The sequence below is a fragment of the Notolabrus celidotus genome, chromosome 18 (genome assembly GCF_009762535.1).
Source record: "Notolabrus celidotus isolate fNotCel1 chromosome 18, fNotCel1.pri, whole genome shotgun sequence".
Lineage (NCBI taxonomy): Eukaryota > Metazoa > Chordata > Actinopteri > Labriformes > Labridae > Notolabrus > Notolabrus celidotus.
Window position 1 is genome coordinate 9,893,146 of NC_048289.1, and position 15,433 is coordinate 9,908,578.

The window sequence follows — 15,433 nt, forward strand, 5'->3', positions numbered from 1 at the left end:
TGTGAAAAAAGGGAGTCAAGTAGTTGTGGGGCTCCCTCCAAGCTACTTTTTGGTCACTCATTTTTTGGAGCCTGGGATACAAACACCTTTTTTGGACTTTTCATAGCCGAGAGTAGAACCTACCTTACCCACTTACAGCCAGGAGGAACTGAGTGGATGATAAATCTTGTCCTCTGCATAGAGCGACAATTATACAGGTGCAACTAAAACGATCATGTCCTTTATTTTCTATCAGTAATTTACTATATTCTTGTCTCATTACATGTTAACCTAACTGTTTGAAGCATTTTTCTTTTTTAAATTTGATATTTATGGTCTACAACCTTACAATGTACAAAAAAGGGGCGCTGGTGGCCTAGTATTCTAAGCGTCCCACATACAGAGGCTATAGCTTTATTGAGATGCTGATTTCCTTTTCCTGTAGACTTAGCACCTGCCCACAGCGTCAAAACTACTAATACATGGTTTACGGACCCTGACATTATTGTGTCAGTTTTTTAGATTCACCTGTACTTGAACCGAAAACTATAAAGTGGGGATGAGTAACAATTCAGCTCTCCTGTATCATCCTCTCTGTAAAACTCACACCACCCTCCCTTTAGATAAAAATACAGAACTCTGTCATAGCTCACCTGTGATCATTTGATTAATCCTTAGACATATTTAAACTTCTGAGTGTTCAATTAGTGCTTCAGTCTTACTAAAAGTAATCTTTTCTGTATGTCAATACGTAACTGAACAACAATGATACTAAACACGAGCAACATTTATTTGTTATAACAACATATTTCTATACACAATGACACTTGATAGAGGGAGCATGTTTACATTACAATAAAGTGCAAAGTTAATCACTCAGTGGAGGACGAAAGCAGCACAAGCAACCACACAGGCCACAGAGTCATATCAAGGTGCTTGTTTTACATACATACATCTAAATATGGCATCAGCTCAGTGGTTATCACAAACTGTATAAAAACGATTCTGCTGAGTCATCAGAATGATAAACACAGCAGTTCAATTAAAGAATAAATATACATTCAGGTTAATGTAGAAAAATAATGACTTTAAAAATACATCTTCCTCCTGCAGTCCCCTCAGACTTCTCTCCTCTTAAGTTTCCATGTAGTTCAAGTCTTTGTAGCATGAGGCCAAGTTCATGCCTTCGGGGTACAGAAACCATATCGTGTGTGTGTGCGTGCGTGTGTGTCCGTGTGTGCGTGTGTGTGTGTGTGTGTGTGTGTGTGTGTGTGTGTGTGTGTGTGTGTGTGTGTGTGTGTGTGTGTGTGTGTGTGTGTGTGTAAAGGACAGAGAGAGAGAGAGAGAGAGAGAGAGCCCTGCAGACAAAACAACAAAAACATGCAACATCAGGCACTTCCGTTCCCTGCAGCTTCACTGTCACACGCAAACAGTTTAGAGATCACGAGACCCATCATCCATCAGTGCGGGACAAACATCTTGCTGACCAATGGGATGCCTCTGTGGGAGATTCCACAGACGTGACACATCACATCAGCTCCTGTGTTCTCCAGGCACGAAGCCAGCAGGGTTAGACCGCCAGGCGGGGCTGAGAGTCAGGCTTTTTTTCCTTTTTAATTTTTCTCACTTCCCATCAGGCAATTAATCCTCACCCTACACAACAGCATCTTTTGTCGATTGGGTGCAGTTATTTATGGTATGAAACTGATATATTTGCAGTTTTGACTGTGTGGTTTACCCTGTTAGACAAACTGTACAAAGACACCCCACAAGCTTACAAACTCTGACTCTGATCAGTTAATACAGTGCGGTTCCATTGTTCATCTCTCTTCTCTAATTCTGGTACATAACTAAGTCATAACCTGTGTTTGTGTGTGTTATATGTTCAATATGAAGACCAAGCTGAAGGCAGGAAACTACACCATGTGTCTTTGCATTGATCAAACTGTACTGGAAGGAGAAAAGCATGCAGGCGGATCAAATCTTCACTCAGAGAATTTTGAAACGCATACAAGATTAAGCCACGTGTTGCTGGGTAGTAACAGTCTATGTGTTCACAGGTACAGCACTGTGTGTTAGTATGGGACCAACAGCTACACCCACCTCACTGTAGTTTAGAGTATGTGTTACGACTGTACGAGTATGAGGTCAGTAATGAATGTTGAGCCTACTGTGGAAGAGAGATAGAAACGGTGGCCTGGTTTACATGCACAGAGAACTCTTCTTCTTCACACCATTAAGCTTGTGAAGCTATGAAAGATATAAGGGTGTTGTGATATAACTGAGTAAACACTGATGGCAGTAAGGACAGTGTTTCCAAGACAGAGACTAAAACTTAGTACTATTACTAACTTGAACTGAACTAGTGGCTCTCTGTCGCTTGTTTGTATGTCGTGGAGCTTCTGAAAAATGATCTGCAGGTTATCAGAGAGAGAGGGAAAGAGAGAGAGACGTCCTGATGTGCATCCCTTCATCTAATGCACTGATTGTGATGTGATATCTGACGTTATATAGGAACCTTCTGAAGTCATTGTTTCAATAGTTTTGTAGAGCTGATTACAGCTGATGTTGTATTTTGATAAATCACATCATGGACGACAAGCCTCCTCCACACAGATCATAAGTTGTCTCAGAGAAACACTTCATGAGTCGTGTGATCAAGGCAACTTTATCAAACGTATTGCTATGAATACTTTCAAACCATCAGACACATGCAGACAGAGAAACAACGCTTCAACTGCTACAGGGAAAAGTTAAGGGAATCCTCGCTCGCAGTGCGGATCGTCTGATTCTCCGTCTTTGAGCCTCTGACTCCTCTGGAAGCGTGTGAGTTATTTTAGGTAAGAGTCAAAAATCCACTGTCAACTTTGAAACCTTTATTCTATTTGTGAGGCTGCAAAAAAAAGCAGTACAAGTTCATTTTGTGCATTTTCAGAAGTAGAATAAAGGTTTCACAAATCTGAAATTGTGTTCTGAAAAGTCTGAAGCCTCTCTGGGATCATCTAGCCTAGATCTGACAAGTCTAATTATGTTGGTTTTGGATCAGTATCTGGTCTAAAGTGGTCTAGAGGGGAGAAAAGCTGTGAAATCTCCTGGTTTTTGCAATGTCACTGATAGAGTACAGGCGTCAAAGTTGACAGTGGGCTTTAGACACTGTTGAGGTTTCCTTTAAAGGTACAGTGTGTAGTTTTTAGCAGCATTTAGCAGAACAGATGTGGTACATCCATCCATCCATCCATTATCTTGACCGCTTATCCCGTCAGGGGTCCCGAGGGGCTGGGGCCTATCCCAGCTGGCTTCGGGCGGAAGGCAGGGTACACCCTGGACAGGTCGCCAACCCATCACAGGGCAGACGTGGTACAAATTAAATATATTATTATTTAAATTAAATTAGCATATAAAGAGATGCTGGTTTGGAAATGTGGTGAAGTTGCGCCCCATGTACAGAGACTATAGTGCTTGAAGCAGGTGGTCCAGGTTCGATCCCAACCTGCAGCTCTTTGCTGCATGTTGTTCCCTACTCTCTCCTCCTGTTTCATACTCTCTCCGCTGTCCTATCCTCTAAATAAAGGCACACAAGTCCCTCCCTCCCAAGACATAAAAATATATCAGCATTAGCAATCACCTCAGTATAAAATTGTTTTGTTTTTGATATATCCACATAAGGAGGCCGCCATGTTTCTACTGTAGCACAGAACAGACAAACTAGTACGGGTCATACCTGTCTTTGTATTTAGTGAGTGCCCGTCTGAATTGTACTGGCTTGGAAGACAAAGAGGAAGAGAGTTCCTGTTGTTGCTGTGAGCAAAACTTTTTTTTATAGATAGGAGTTTTTGATGGTAAAGACTTGAAAAGCGGAGGATCATACTTATCATGTATCACAGCAGCTTCTTGTCCCTACAAGCCACTGTCGCTTGTGGAGCTTCACCAATGGGAGCGTTTCATTCTAGAATCTGACCACTAGATATCGCTACATATTCTCATATCTACACACTGTACACAGCAAGAGGAGAATCAGACGCTCCACACTCTAAGTTAAGATTCCCTTAGCATTCCATTTAGCAGCCAAATCAGGAGCTGCCAGTCAGAAGGTAACTTCAGTGTCATCATGGAGAACTTGTAGTAGGTAGGGCCGGATAGACTGTGTTTATTCAGAGAGGAGAAGTGCGGGTATATACCTGTGTATTTAATTGAACTGAAGAAATGCAAGGCCAGGAGATTTAGAGTGAACAAGTTATCATAATTTATTGGCCTAATCTAGGAGAGGGGACTGGCTAGTGTAATCTAGTGCCACAGGTACGTCATTCTGTGGGAAACACTGAATATACCAAGAATAAAAGTCAGCTGTAAGATGAAAAGAAGATGGAGTCTGAGTGAAGCCAGCAAACATGGATGCATTGAATACAGGGTCCAGTCGTTTTAAAAGTTTGCTAAGAAAATGTTTTATCAGTAGTGAAATTCTCAGTTATCTGGATCTCAAGTCTACATACGATGATGCTTGAGTGTTGACATAATCTTGTAATGTACAAAACGTTCCACAAGGTTCCTATGGGTTAGACATGTTGAGACCCACACTGATTTATAAAAATAAACGACTATACACTTTACTTCTATCACCACATTTTCTACCTGACAATGATGTGTTCAGATTTCTGACTTTCAAAAACATCACTTGATTCACCATGTGGTCACGTTTTTAACTGTTGGCCAGTTAAAGAACGCCTTCAGCTAGCAGAGTGCCTTAGGTCCTGGTTCTCGGAAGAAGTATGCCCCCTCCTGAAATCTGCTTTAATATGGCAGCGATATATGGACTGTATTTTGTCTTCCAGTGCCAACGACTGCAATCCGTTTTTCCCTTGAGCTGAAAAACTTCTAACCCAGAAGTTTTGGTTTGGTCTTTGTTTGAATCAGCTATTTCAATCTTCAGTGTTCAGCATGTGACTTAGTTTTTTGGGGTTATTTATCAACTGCACTATCCTGCATGTTTTTGTGTGTCCTCAAAAACCTGTAACAACTAATAATAGCAATCTAAACCTCCTCATCAGTCCTACTATTTCAAACAGGAACTGCTGAACCTGAACATAGCTTTGGAATTCAGCTTGTACCGCAGTGACTCTGTGCATGTAAAGATACTACTGACCAGGCTGGACACAGAAGGTAAGAGGTGGAGCAGAGGCCTCAGAAAGGCAACTCTAACCCTTGCCCTAAACAGCTCTTCCTCACCAAACTACAGCCACCTCATCACGTCAGACCTCCAGGCCCAAGTCTCTGAAGAAGCCCTTGGCCACTCTGGACTCTCTGAAAGTCACTGTGAGGGAGTTGAGAGTGACGTCTGTGACCGTCACCTCCCCGACACCGATGATTGGTCTCCAGATGTTGTCACTGTCCGGCTTTTCTGATACAGTGACCTCGACTGGTCTGATCGAGGAGCTCCACTTGTCCGTCCTCTCCAGTCCTGAGTAAGTGAGAGACAAAGATGGAAAGAGAAGAGGATTCTTCACAGATTATGATTACATCAAACCTTTCACATGTGCAGTTATTAAGTTAACCTCTCTTGATATAATATCTCAGCTCTGATCTGTTATAAACTGACTTTTGGCTCTCACTGCTTCTGAGCTGATACAAAAGAGCCCCATTGTGCACTCCACATCCTTTATTAAGAAGATTTATTACCTGGCTGTGTTAAATACTTGATTCTGATTGGCCAAAACTCCCTAACAATAGTATTAAAAACAGCAAAAGTGACGCCAGAGATAACCTGATGACATAAGTCATAACAAATTAAGCTGGGAAATATGGCACATTTAACCACTCTGTTGATGCTGTGGCAATCATCGTTTCCATCTCCAGCTGATCTTTAAAGTCTGGAAATGACAGGTACTAAGCACAGATGTGAGAGCAAGACTGATGAGCTGCTAGGCCCCAACCATCTCTGATAGAGAAAAGTGGAGAAAGGTTCTGTCCTGCAAAGTCATTTAAACCCCAGCTGTAGGAATAATAGCAACAATGTCAAAACTGTGACACTTTTCTCATTGATGCTTGAAGGTGTGTCGACTCCAAAACCCAGAGAGGAAGGAGAGCTGAATGAAGGCAGAAATGTCCACACATATACTTCTGCATAAGTCCAGTTCACCTTGTCTGATATCACTTACATGTGAATTAGAACAAACATTAGAACAAAGCAAATAAGCATGTTTAACTGAAGTGTTCATTTCAATGTCCTGCAAGGAGGCTGATCTGTTGCCATGGAAGCATCCCCAAAAGTGGGATCTTAGCTGCATAAGTGACACATTTTTGATCAAAAATACATTTTTTAAATCAATAATGTGAGTCAACTTTTTATGTCTTTAATTGGTGGCTGGATAATAACATCACTCTTGTCCTCGCCAGCTTACATTCGCTGCCAGTTTTTTATTGTGTTGATTTTAAGATATTATTGATTACTTTTAAAAATTTAAATGGACAGGCCCCAAACTATTTAAGTGATCTTTTAACCCCCTACATGCCTGGGCGGCCCCTCAGATCTGTGGATGCATCTCTGCTGGTTGTGCCAAGATCCCGCCTTAAAACAAAAGTTAACCAGGCCTTTTCAATCAAAGCTCCAAGTTTGTGGAACTCCCTGCCACTAACAATTAGACAGTCCACAACCTTAACTGCTTTTAAATCCTCACTAAAGACATTTTATATAAGAAGGCATTTCTCCACCCCTAACTCTTGAATTTGCTTGGCATTCAGATATCTTGTTTTGCTTCTGTCTTCCCCCCCCCCCTGTTTGCACCGTTTTTCATGCTTTGTAATTCTCTGCTTTTTTGTTGTGAAGCACTTTGTAACCTTGTTAAGAAAAGTGCTATATAAATAAAGTTTATTATTATAATAAGCAGGATAATGCCCAGGAGGCAGGTTGTTATGCAAATAAGAAACCTTCAAGGTGAGACGAAACCCCTTGTAGCTTTGAACGGGACCAGAAATGGAGTGCTGAAACCAACACAGGTATTTGTTGTAATTATGACGTCATTGCTTGGAGTATTTTCAGATCCCTAGAAATGGTTTTATTGAGGATGAAAGGTTATGTTTCTCAGAAAACTCCAATAATAGATCACTGAAATACTTCTAAAACATGAGTTTTACAGGTAAAATAAAATCTGAGCTTTCTTCATTCAAAACAGCAGAATAAGCAACCAAAGTTAACTAATCATTTCCCATTTCATTCTGTATATAGAAACAGTAATGAAATGTTTCCTTACACAATGTGAAGTCTTCAGTTCTTCCAGACTGTGAGGTGTTTCCTTTGCAATACATTCACTGTTCTTACTGTAATTTACTGCCTTTTGTGATGTCTTTTCGAGGAGTCTTTTAAAATGCTCCATATCCCTCAAATTTGCACAAAGCATAGTTCATATAAAATTCCGAAATTATACTTTTGCTATTAAAAAGAATATCAAAGATCAATTCACATTGGATTATGTAAACAACAATGTACTATGGCTAGGTTGCCATGCCTCCTGCTGCCTGTGCAGTTCTACCTTTGGTATAAATTAGCCACATTATTAACAGACCTTTAATAATAACACTTAAGACAGGAGTCTTAGCTTTAGCCTGAAAAATGTTAAAAGGCTATAAATATCACAGTTATGTTTTTTATTTTTGTTCTAGATTAAAACAATTTTTATTATATAGCGCAATCATAACAAAAGTTGTGTTGTCTCAGGACACTTTATGAAAAAGAGAGAGAAATATCAACATTTTACATACATATTTTGGTTGTTTTGGATGATATTGAGGTCGCTATAACCAAGAACTCTTCCGCATGTGTCTGCACAAGCTTGGATCAAACCGCCAACCTTTAGATTGAGATATAATATTTCCAGCCACCATGTCTCTAAAGTCATTCATTGAAGTGTCCTGTGTCACACGTTTTGATAACATAGAAGCAAGGCAGGGCCGACGAGAGCATGACAAACTTGCAGCAGTTTAATGTTCTTTTTTACAAATCAAGTCCTTCTAAATGCTTTAAATTGTTTTTATGCTTGAAATATATTTTATTTAAAGGGCTGTTTAGGTAGTCAACAAAGAAACATAAAGTACCTGACACATAAACCTGGGTAACAATCAGTTTCTGGAGGTTTAAATTGCTGGGGTCAAATTGACCCCAAGGATAAAAGATGTTGGTAAATTTGAGGGTAACAGGAGGGTTAAACAGGCAGAACAAGACTCAAGTGGATAAGTCATCTACCGTGACTGCATGTGCAGAGAAAGTGGGATCAAAGGGATGACAACGGTAACAGTAACACTTACAATAAAGAAAAGATCACACTAACCTGACACAGGAGCTCATGGTTTTGTCTCATAACAGTCAAATGTAACATTCTGAATTTCAGTTGTACAGACTGTGGACAGACTGTGGGACTGATTTCATTGGTGTTCTGTGTTCTCCTTCTTCAGCAGAGACTCTGCTTTACATTTACATGCACAACAGAGACTTCCTTTCAAGATAATAATGAGTCTACTGTGTATGATGTTCTCTGTAGTCAGCTCTTGATGGAGGGACTTTTTAATGGTCCTGTCTACATGCCCAGTGAAGTAAGACTGTGCATGACTGAGCCCAGCAGAGTTACAACATATCAAGTAAACTGGGTTGTGATGGTGATTAGAGTCAACAAGCTGACCGACTGACACACTTACCATTTAAAATGCCTCTGCCCTCTCCTCTTGCCTCTTCTTTCTTCTTCTCCTCTTCCTCTCCATCTTCTACAGTGTCCTCCTCCTCCTCTTCTCCTTCTTCTTCCCAGTCCTCTTGTGTAGGACTGGGAGGATTTGAGTCAAGGCACTTAAAGTGTGACGTCTCAGATTGACTTTTTTGATGTGCCAGTTGTGTTTGTGAGACCTTCCCACAGGCAGCGTACGACTGACCCTCGTCCTCCTCAGAGAGCAGAGAGCGCGTCAGGGAGAGACGAACGCGAGGAGGAGGTGTCTCTGGTGTCTTGTGAGCGCTGCGGAGGTCCATGGTGTAAAAAGTGTTCTGAATGAAAACCACAGAGAGGACGGGGGAAAAATGAAACTATAGAATTCAATTAGACTCTGTAGAAATATTCAAAGTGGTTGTAAAGTTGATAGTCGAGATACTTTTGTTCTGAACGCAAATGGACTACTCTATAGAGGTCAATCATCAGATGAGCTAACAAGGGACACAGGCTGAGAAAAATAGCTGTGAATGTAATACATGAGTTATGTGGATAGGAAAGTCTCAAACTTTACCTGCAGAAGGACTCTTTTGGTTTTGGGTCCTTTTCTCCTGTGGCCCAGCACTCTGTCTCTCTGCTCTCTGAAAGTCAAACCAAACACACGGTTAGAAAGACGCTGATTCCAAAATGTCTTTAGTTCATCTTCAGACTGTTCTGAGAGGCATTTTGGCTTTCATTCCCGGTGAAGGTTGTGTGAAGTCTTACTTTTCTTCATAGGCCTGCACCAAGCGCTGGTCCAGAATGTGCTCCTCTGGTTCCCATGTACTGTACCTGCAAGATATTATTGATGCAAGTCTCCATTACTATTTTAATTTTTGCTGCATGTGATCAGGTCATTTTACCATGCGCATAAACTGTATAATTGTTTGACATTCAATCTCAAAGATTGAATTAAACAATTGATGTGTCCGCTCAAACTGGGCTCGTATAACAACAGCATCCTCTCCCAACATTGTACACAAATAAGGTTATTTCTGAGCCTCATATGGTAAACAACCGGATTCAAAAAGGAAAAGTCTTTGCTCACAGGACAGTTGCGTAGGAGAGAAATGACACGATCAAAAAATTTAAACTCCTGCAAACCATCTAACTTGCAAAAATTACAGTTATTGGCAATGTTCGGATCCTTGATCTTTATCTGGCAATCATTTTGTGAGAAAGGACAGATCATCCATGAATAATCAGTTTGAAAAACACAATTTGAAAAAGTTGTTTCACAATACTTTAGTAATCAGATTATGATGCACGTTTTCAATCAATCAATCAATCAATCAATCAATCAATCAATCAATCAATCAATCAATCAATCAATCAATCAATCAATCAATCAATCAATCAACCAACCAGTCAGTCAGTCAGTCAGTCAGCCAGCCAGCCAACCAGTCAGTCAGACAGTCAGTCAGTCAGTCAGTCAGTCAGTCAACCAACCAACCAACCAACCAACCAACCAGCCAGCCAGCCAGTCAGTCAGTCTGTCAACCAACCAATCAGTCAGTCAGTCAGCCTGCCCGCCCGCCTGCACACTCACCCACCCACCAGTTAGTCGGTCAGTCAGTCAACCAACCAACCAGTCAGTCAGTCAGTCAGTCAGTCCGCCCGCGAACCAACCAGCCAGCCAGCCAGCCAGCCAGCCAGCCAGCCAGCCAGCCAACCAACCAACCAACCATCCATCCATCCAACCAACCAACCGACCAACCAACCATCCATCCGACCAACCAACCAAACAACCAACCAACCAACCAACCAACCAACCAACCAACCAACCAACCAGTCATTTTTAAAATGAGGTTAAAAAGGGTGTCAAGTGGTGCTAGGTCATCAGGAGGGACAGCAATATAGAGCTTTGTGTCATCTGCATAGCTTTGAAAGTTGATGCCGTGCCTCCTGATGACACTTCTTATCGGCAACATATACATTTAAAGAGTAGGACCTAAACTTAAACCCTGGGGGACACCGCATTTCATTTCACGTCTTGATGACTACTTTGTTATCATTTTTACACTGCTCTTGTTAATGTTTGCATATATCTGAGGTAGGGCTCGGCAATTAATCAAAAATTAATCAAAACTGACATCCAGAACCTCTACTCCATGTAATCTTGCCCATGTAAGCCAGTTCTTTTGTATTTTCTTTTTGGATACTGTTAATTTTATTTATATTATGTTGTATTATAACATTACCTTAAAATCTAAAAGACAATTTATTCAATCTTTCATGAGAAAAAAAAATCCCAGATTTAATATTTGAGCATTTTTACAGTACATAACTTATTAATAAACTATGAGCGTAAAAAAACAAAAGAGTTCTTTTTAAATTTGGGTAAAGTGTTCAATTAATTGTGATACTGACTGAAGGCCATATCGCCCGCCACTAATCTCAGGCACTTATGTCTAAATAGTCATAATACGTATGAGTGTGTAAAATGTATTGTACATGTCACTGTGAATATAATGCATGCTTGCAAGTGTTATATAATCCATCCATCCATCCATCCATCTATCCATCCATCCATCCATCCATCCATGTTATTACATTTACACACTTACTTGGGAGGCCATCCTTTCCACTTCAACAGATACTCCACATTACCCTGCAGAGACATTAGAGTCAAGAGCAGTATCAACCTACAAGTTAATATCATCAAACATATTCTGTTCCTTTACAGTCTTACTGGTAATACAAGTTTGAAGCATCATGGTGCTAAATATATTTGACTTAGAGAGGCTGTAAATGTAACACTCATTTGGATGTACCCAAATGAAATGAAATGAAACCTGCAGGATGATGCATCTTGTTTATGAATTGCCCGAGTGGGACAGCATCAACTGTTGCACAGTCAACAAACCTCCTAGACAGATTCAGACCTTTGTGAATTAAACATTTATAATTCTATCATCTATCATATTCATGCTGTTGAATGTAACTTATATTTAGGAGGGTGTCCCCATGCCATTAGAAAATGTCTATAATTAAAAGATAATGTAAAGTGTACCGTATGGTTCTCATCTACCAGCCAAGCCACTCTGAGTTAGTCATCCTCAGTGACATCATCCAATAACAACTTCCAAGCTCTCCAAAGTATTCTCAGAGGATGCGTCACCACTTTTCCCGACTCTACATTAGTCACCCATTTCCTCACGTACAACCAAGAGGGTAGGGCTGCTGTATAGTGGGTGCAACTGAACCCTCAATGAACAGAATTGAATATGCTTGATCTAAACACTGGTCGCTCAAAGGCAATGTCCTAGTTCTCCATAACTTGCACTGTAGTTCACCAACATCATTTTACATGTAAAGCACTTAAATATTGTGACTTTAAAGGGTTAAAAGATGTCTTGTGGGGGGAAAACATCTGAAGTTTTTGAACGTTAATCAGGATGCCCTTGTTTACATCAACTTACCCATGGTTAGTATCTGAACACAGAGTGAAATATCAAGAAACTCTCCATTACAAACGTCTTTGAAAGGAATTCAAGGAAAAATACACATTTGTGATATAGGCTATTTCTAATCCTGATATGCCATCCAATGCATTCACCACGTGCACGTTTAGTAAAGGTGTTCTGTCAACATAATAACAGCACTCAAGCATATAACAAGAAACTGGGGGGAAAAAAATAATCAAGTGTACACAAGTAATTAGGAACAGTAGAAAGCTTTAACTCAATGGAAAGAGTAACTTGTAGAATAAATAAAATAAAAAGCTGTTTGAAAAAAGATGGGTATCTTTTCAAAGCAAGTACAGGATATGAATAAATGTAAAACTGTGCCTGTAAAGATACATGAAAATGTAGAAACTTATGCCGCTTATATGTATACACGTATATGCGTGTGTATGTGTATGGCTATATGTGTATATATATATATATATATATATATATATATATATATATATATATATATATATATATATATATAATTTTTTGGGTTATTTAAATATGAATTTAAGTCATTTTAAATCCTAGGTTTGATTATTCTTATATGCCCTCATTTTCTATTTATTTTTAAATGATTGTATTATTATCTTTTTCTTTCTTTTCCTTTTCTTTCCATTTTATATTCCTATATAATTTACTTTCTGATTTCAAACAAAATGTTGTGTCAAAAAGGTTCGAACTTTAAGAAATGTATATCATGTATAAATAATATTGACACAATAAAGTATTAAAACAGGTGTTCTGTCAACATAATAACAGCATTCAAGCAAATTACAAGAAACTGGAGGGAAAATGAATCTTCAAGTGTACACAAGTGGTTAGGAACAGTAGAAAGCTTTAACTCAATGGAAAGAGTAACTTGTAGAATAAATCAAAATGAAAAGCTGTTTGGAAAACAGGTTATCTTTCAAAGCAAGGACAGGACATCAATAAATGTAAAAAAAAAAAATTAACATCTGTAACTAATTGCTTTGATTGACGACATCTGGAAGCAGGAACCACACGCTGAACCAAATTTAAAAATGTTGACGATATTATATTGTTATTAACCAAGAGTATTTTGACAGAAAATAACTAATTGTGCTACTTTTATCTCACAGGCTTTTTTTTATTTAAATATTTCCTCCGTCCTGTACTTTTAACCATCATAACAACTGATCGCTTACTAGTAAACGCGGAGGGTGGGGGGCTGGCGCACTCCAGGGGACCCATCATTTCTATCTACGCAACTCAACTTTCAGCACACCATGCTAACATGAACTCAAACCTCAGTCCTTATTAGCACCAAACAGGCCCAGAAACAATGTGTTAGGTTGATTATATGATCAATTGTCCTGCTATTTCGCCAAACACCTGACATGCTTAACTGCAGTGCAATGACAACACGCTCCAGGTTACATTAAAGGGACACCCTCCTCTAACCCGCCCCCTTTACAGCATGCAATTAGATAACCAGATTAGATCATTTTATCTTCCACGCTTTCAGTACACGCTCCCAATCATGTCACTCTTTAGATGCTGACAGTGTTCCGCATGCATACGGACAGCTACATGTTGTTCAAACACATTACGCTTACCTTTTTAACTCTCTTCTTCAGGATCGATTCCACAGCGAACACTTGCTCTCCAATCGCTGACAGCTCCATCTCTGTGCGCGCGTCCGCCCGCTGGCTTTTAAGTGTCAAAGTAACGCGTTTCTCCTCCACAAACTGAGCTAACGTGAACTATCGCGGTGTGTCGAGCCCGTCTAATGCCCTGTTTTCTCTCAACTGTCTTGTTCTCCTGACAGTTTAAGGGCCTTTTGATCCAGAGCGACTTCCTTGTGATGTATCTTTGCGAGCGTCCAGTGACTTTACAAAATCTGCGACACATCTGCACACCGCTTCGCGCGCCCCCGTCCCTGAGCGCGCCCCCTATACAATGAGTCCATGCGCGCCGCTAGCTGCCTCATCATCCCTATCCTTCATGATGAATACCCTCAACTGTACTGGAATAAGTTCTCAGCTCCTTTTTAAAAATAGAAACGCTAAGATTTTAAAAAGAAACCGAGTTAAAGGCACATTTTTGATACTAAAAGGGATTAATATCAGAGGGCTGCTGTGATGGTGACCCTGTTGACCATTGTGGATTCTTAATTCAAATTATTACAAAGTAGTCGCTTTTTTTGTATCTTGTCAAAGTAATGCAATTTTAAAACTCTGTAATAAAATATTATAGCTCTGTCTTAGGTAAGAGTGATGTTTGTGCAATAACAAATGTGTTTCTTTATATCAATATATAATGACTTTTATATATTTTTTAAATCTCATTAGTAGTAACAGTTTTAGTATGATAAATTACTCTGTTGTTGTAACTTTTGACTGATCCACACATCCCTATCAGCAGAATGACTTCACTAAACCAAGCCTTATTTTCATTGCTGGTTTCAATGACAAGTATTTCCCTAATAATCATTTTGTTTACAAAGTGTCAGAAAGTTATATATTTTTTTGGTGATTCCACTAGCTGCCTCATCATCCCTATCATTCACATCGTGTGATGAATACCCTAAACTGTACTGGAATAAGTTCTCAGCTCCTTTTATAAAAATGAAAATGCTAAGATTTTAAAAAGAAACCCAGTTAGAGGCCCATTTTTGATACTATAAGGGATTAATATGTGCATTTTATTACCAACAGCGTGTGTTCTAATTCAGTAGAAAGGTTCCAATTACTGACGTATTGTTTAATACAAGATAAAATTGACTAATGCATAATTTAAAAATAAGCATTTTAATTAATCAGTTAGTGAAGGTGTGGCTATTGTGAACAACTTAAAGCTGCTGTTGGTAGTCCTGATATAAACATCAGTTTGGAGAGACCCCCCTCACCAGATTTTGCCTACTTCTCATGAGCACTCGATGAGGAAGTAGTGCCGGCTTCCCAGCCAATCAGGACGACGTAGTAGGGGCAGCCACTCCACCAATCATGACAGAGGGTAGGAGAGTAACTCTGATTGGTCCTTGATAATGGGAACGAGGGGGATAATAACATTGCTTGATCCAAAGGCTTTGGAAAACACAGAGATTTCGCCATGGTCTCAAATTACTTCAATTACTGATGAGTACTGATGGGTATTATGACTCTTTTCCCCAAACCTAGCCCACAAAAACTATTGTTTTTTACGCCATTCCTACCAACTGCACCTTTAAGAATATAAGAGTTTAATAAATGAATCCATGTACAAGGGTTTGGACCCCGGTAAAGTGTCCCAAAATTAATTACAAGAGGATGTTAT

At 39.6% G+C, this 15,433-nt stretch overlaps 1 protein-coding gene across 1 annotated transcript; it reads right to left on the reverse strand.

The window, feature by feature from the left end:
- Positions 1 to 4,409: 4,409 nt before the first annotated feature.
- On the reverse strand, positions 4,410 to 14,059 carry cbx7b (chromobox homolog 7b). Its single transcript, XM_034707314.1, has 6 exons — positions 13,735 to 14,059; positions 11,267 to 11,310; positions 9,426 to 9,491; positions 9,235 to 9,301; positions 8,662 to 8,998; positions 4,410 to 5,434 (listed from the first exon to the last, which is right to left on the reverse strand). The coding sequence occupies exons 1-6, from the start codon at positions 13,801 to 13,803 to the stop codon at positions 5,226 to 5,228; spliced, it is 792 nt and encodes a 263-aa protein (XP_034563205.1). The 5' UTR covers positions 13,804 to 14,059; the 3' UTR covers positions 4,410 to 5,225.
- Between the last annotated feature and the right edge of the window lie 1,374 nt (positions 14,060 to 15,433).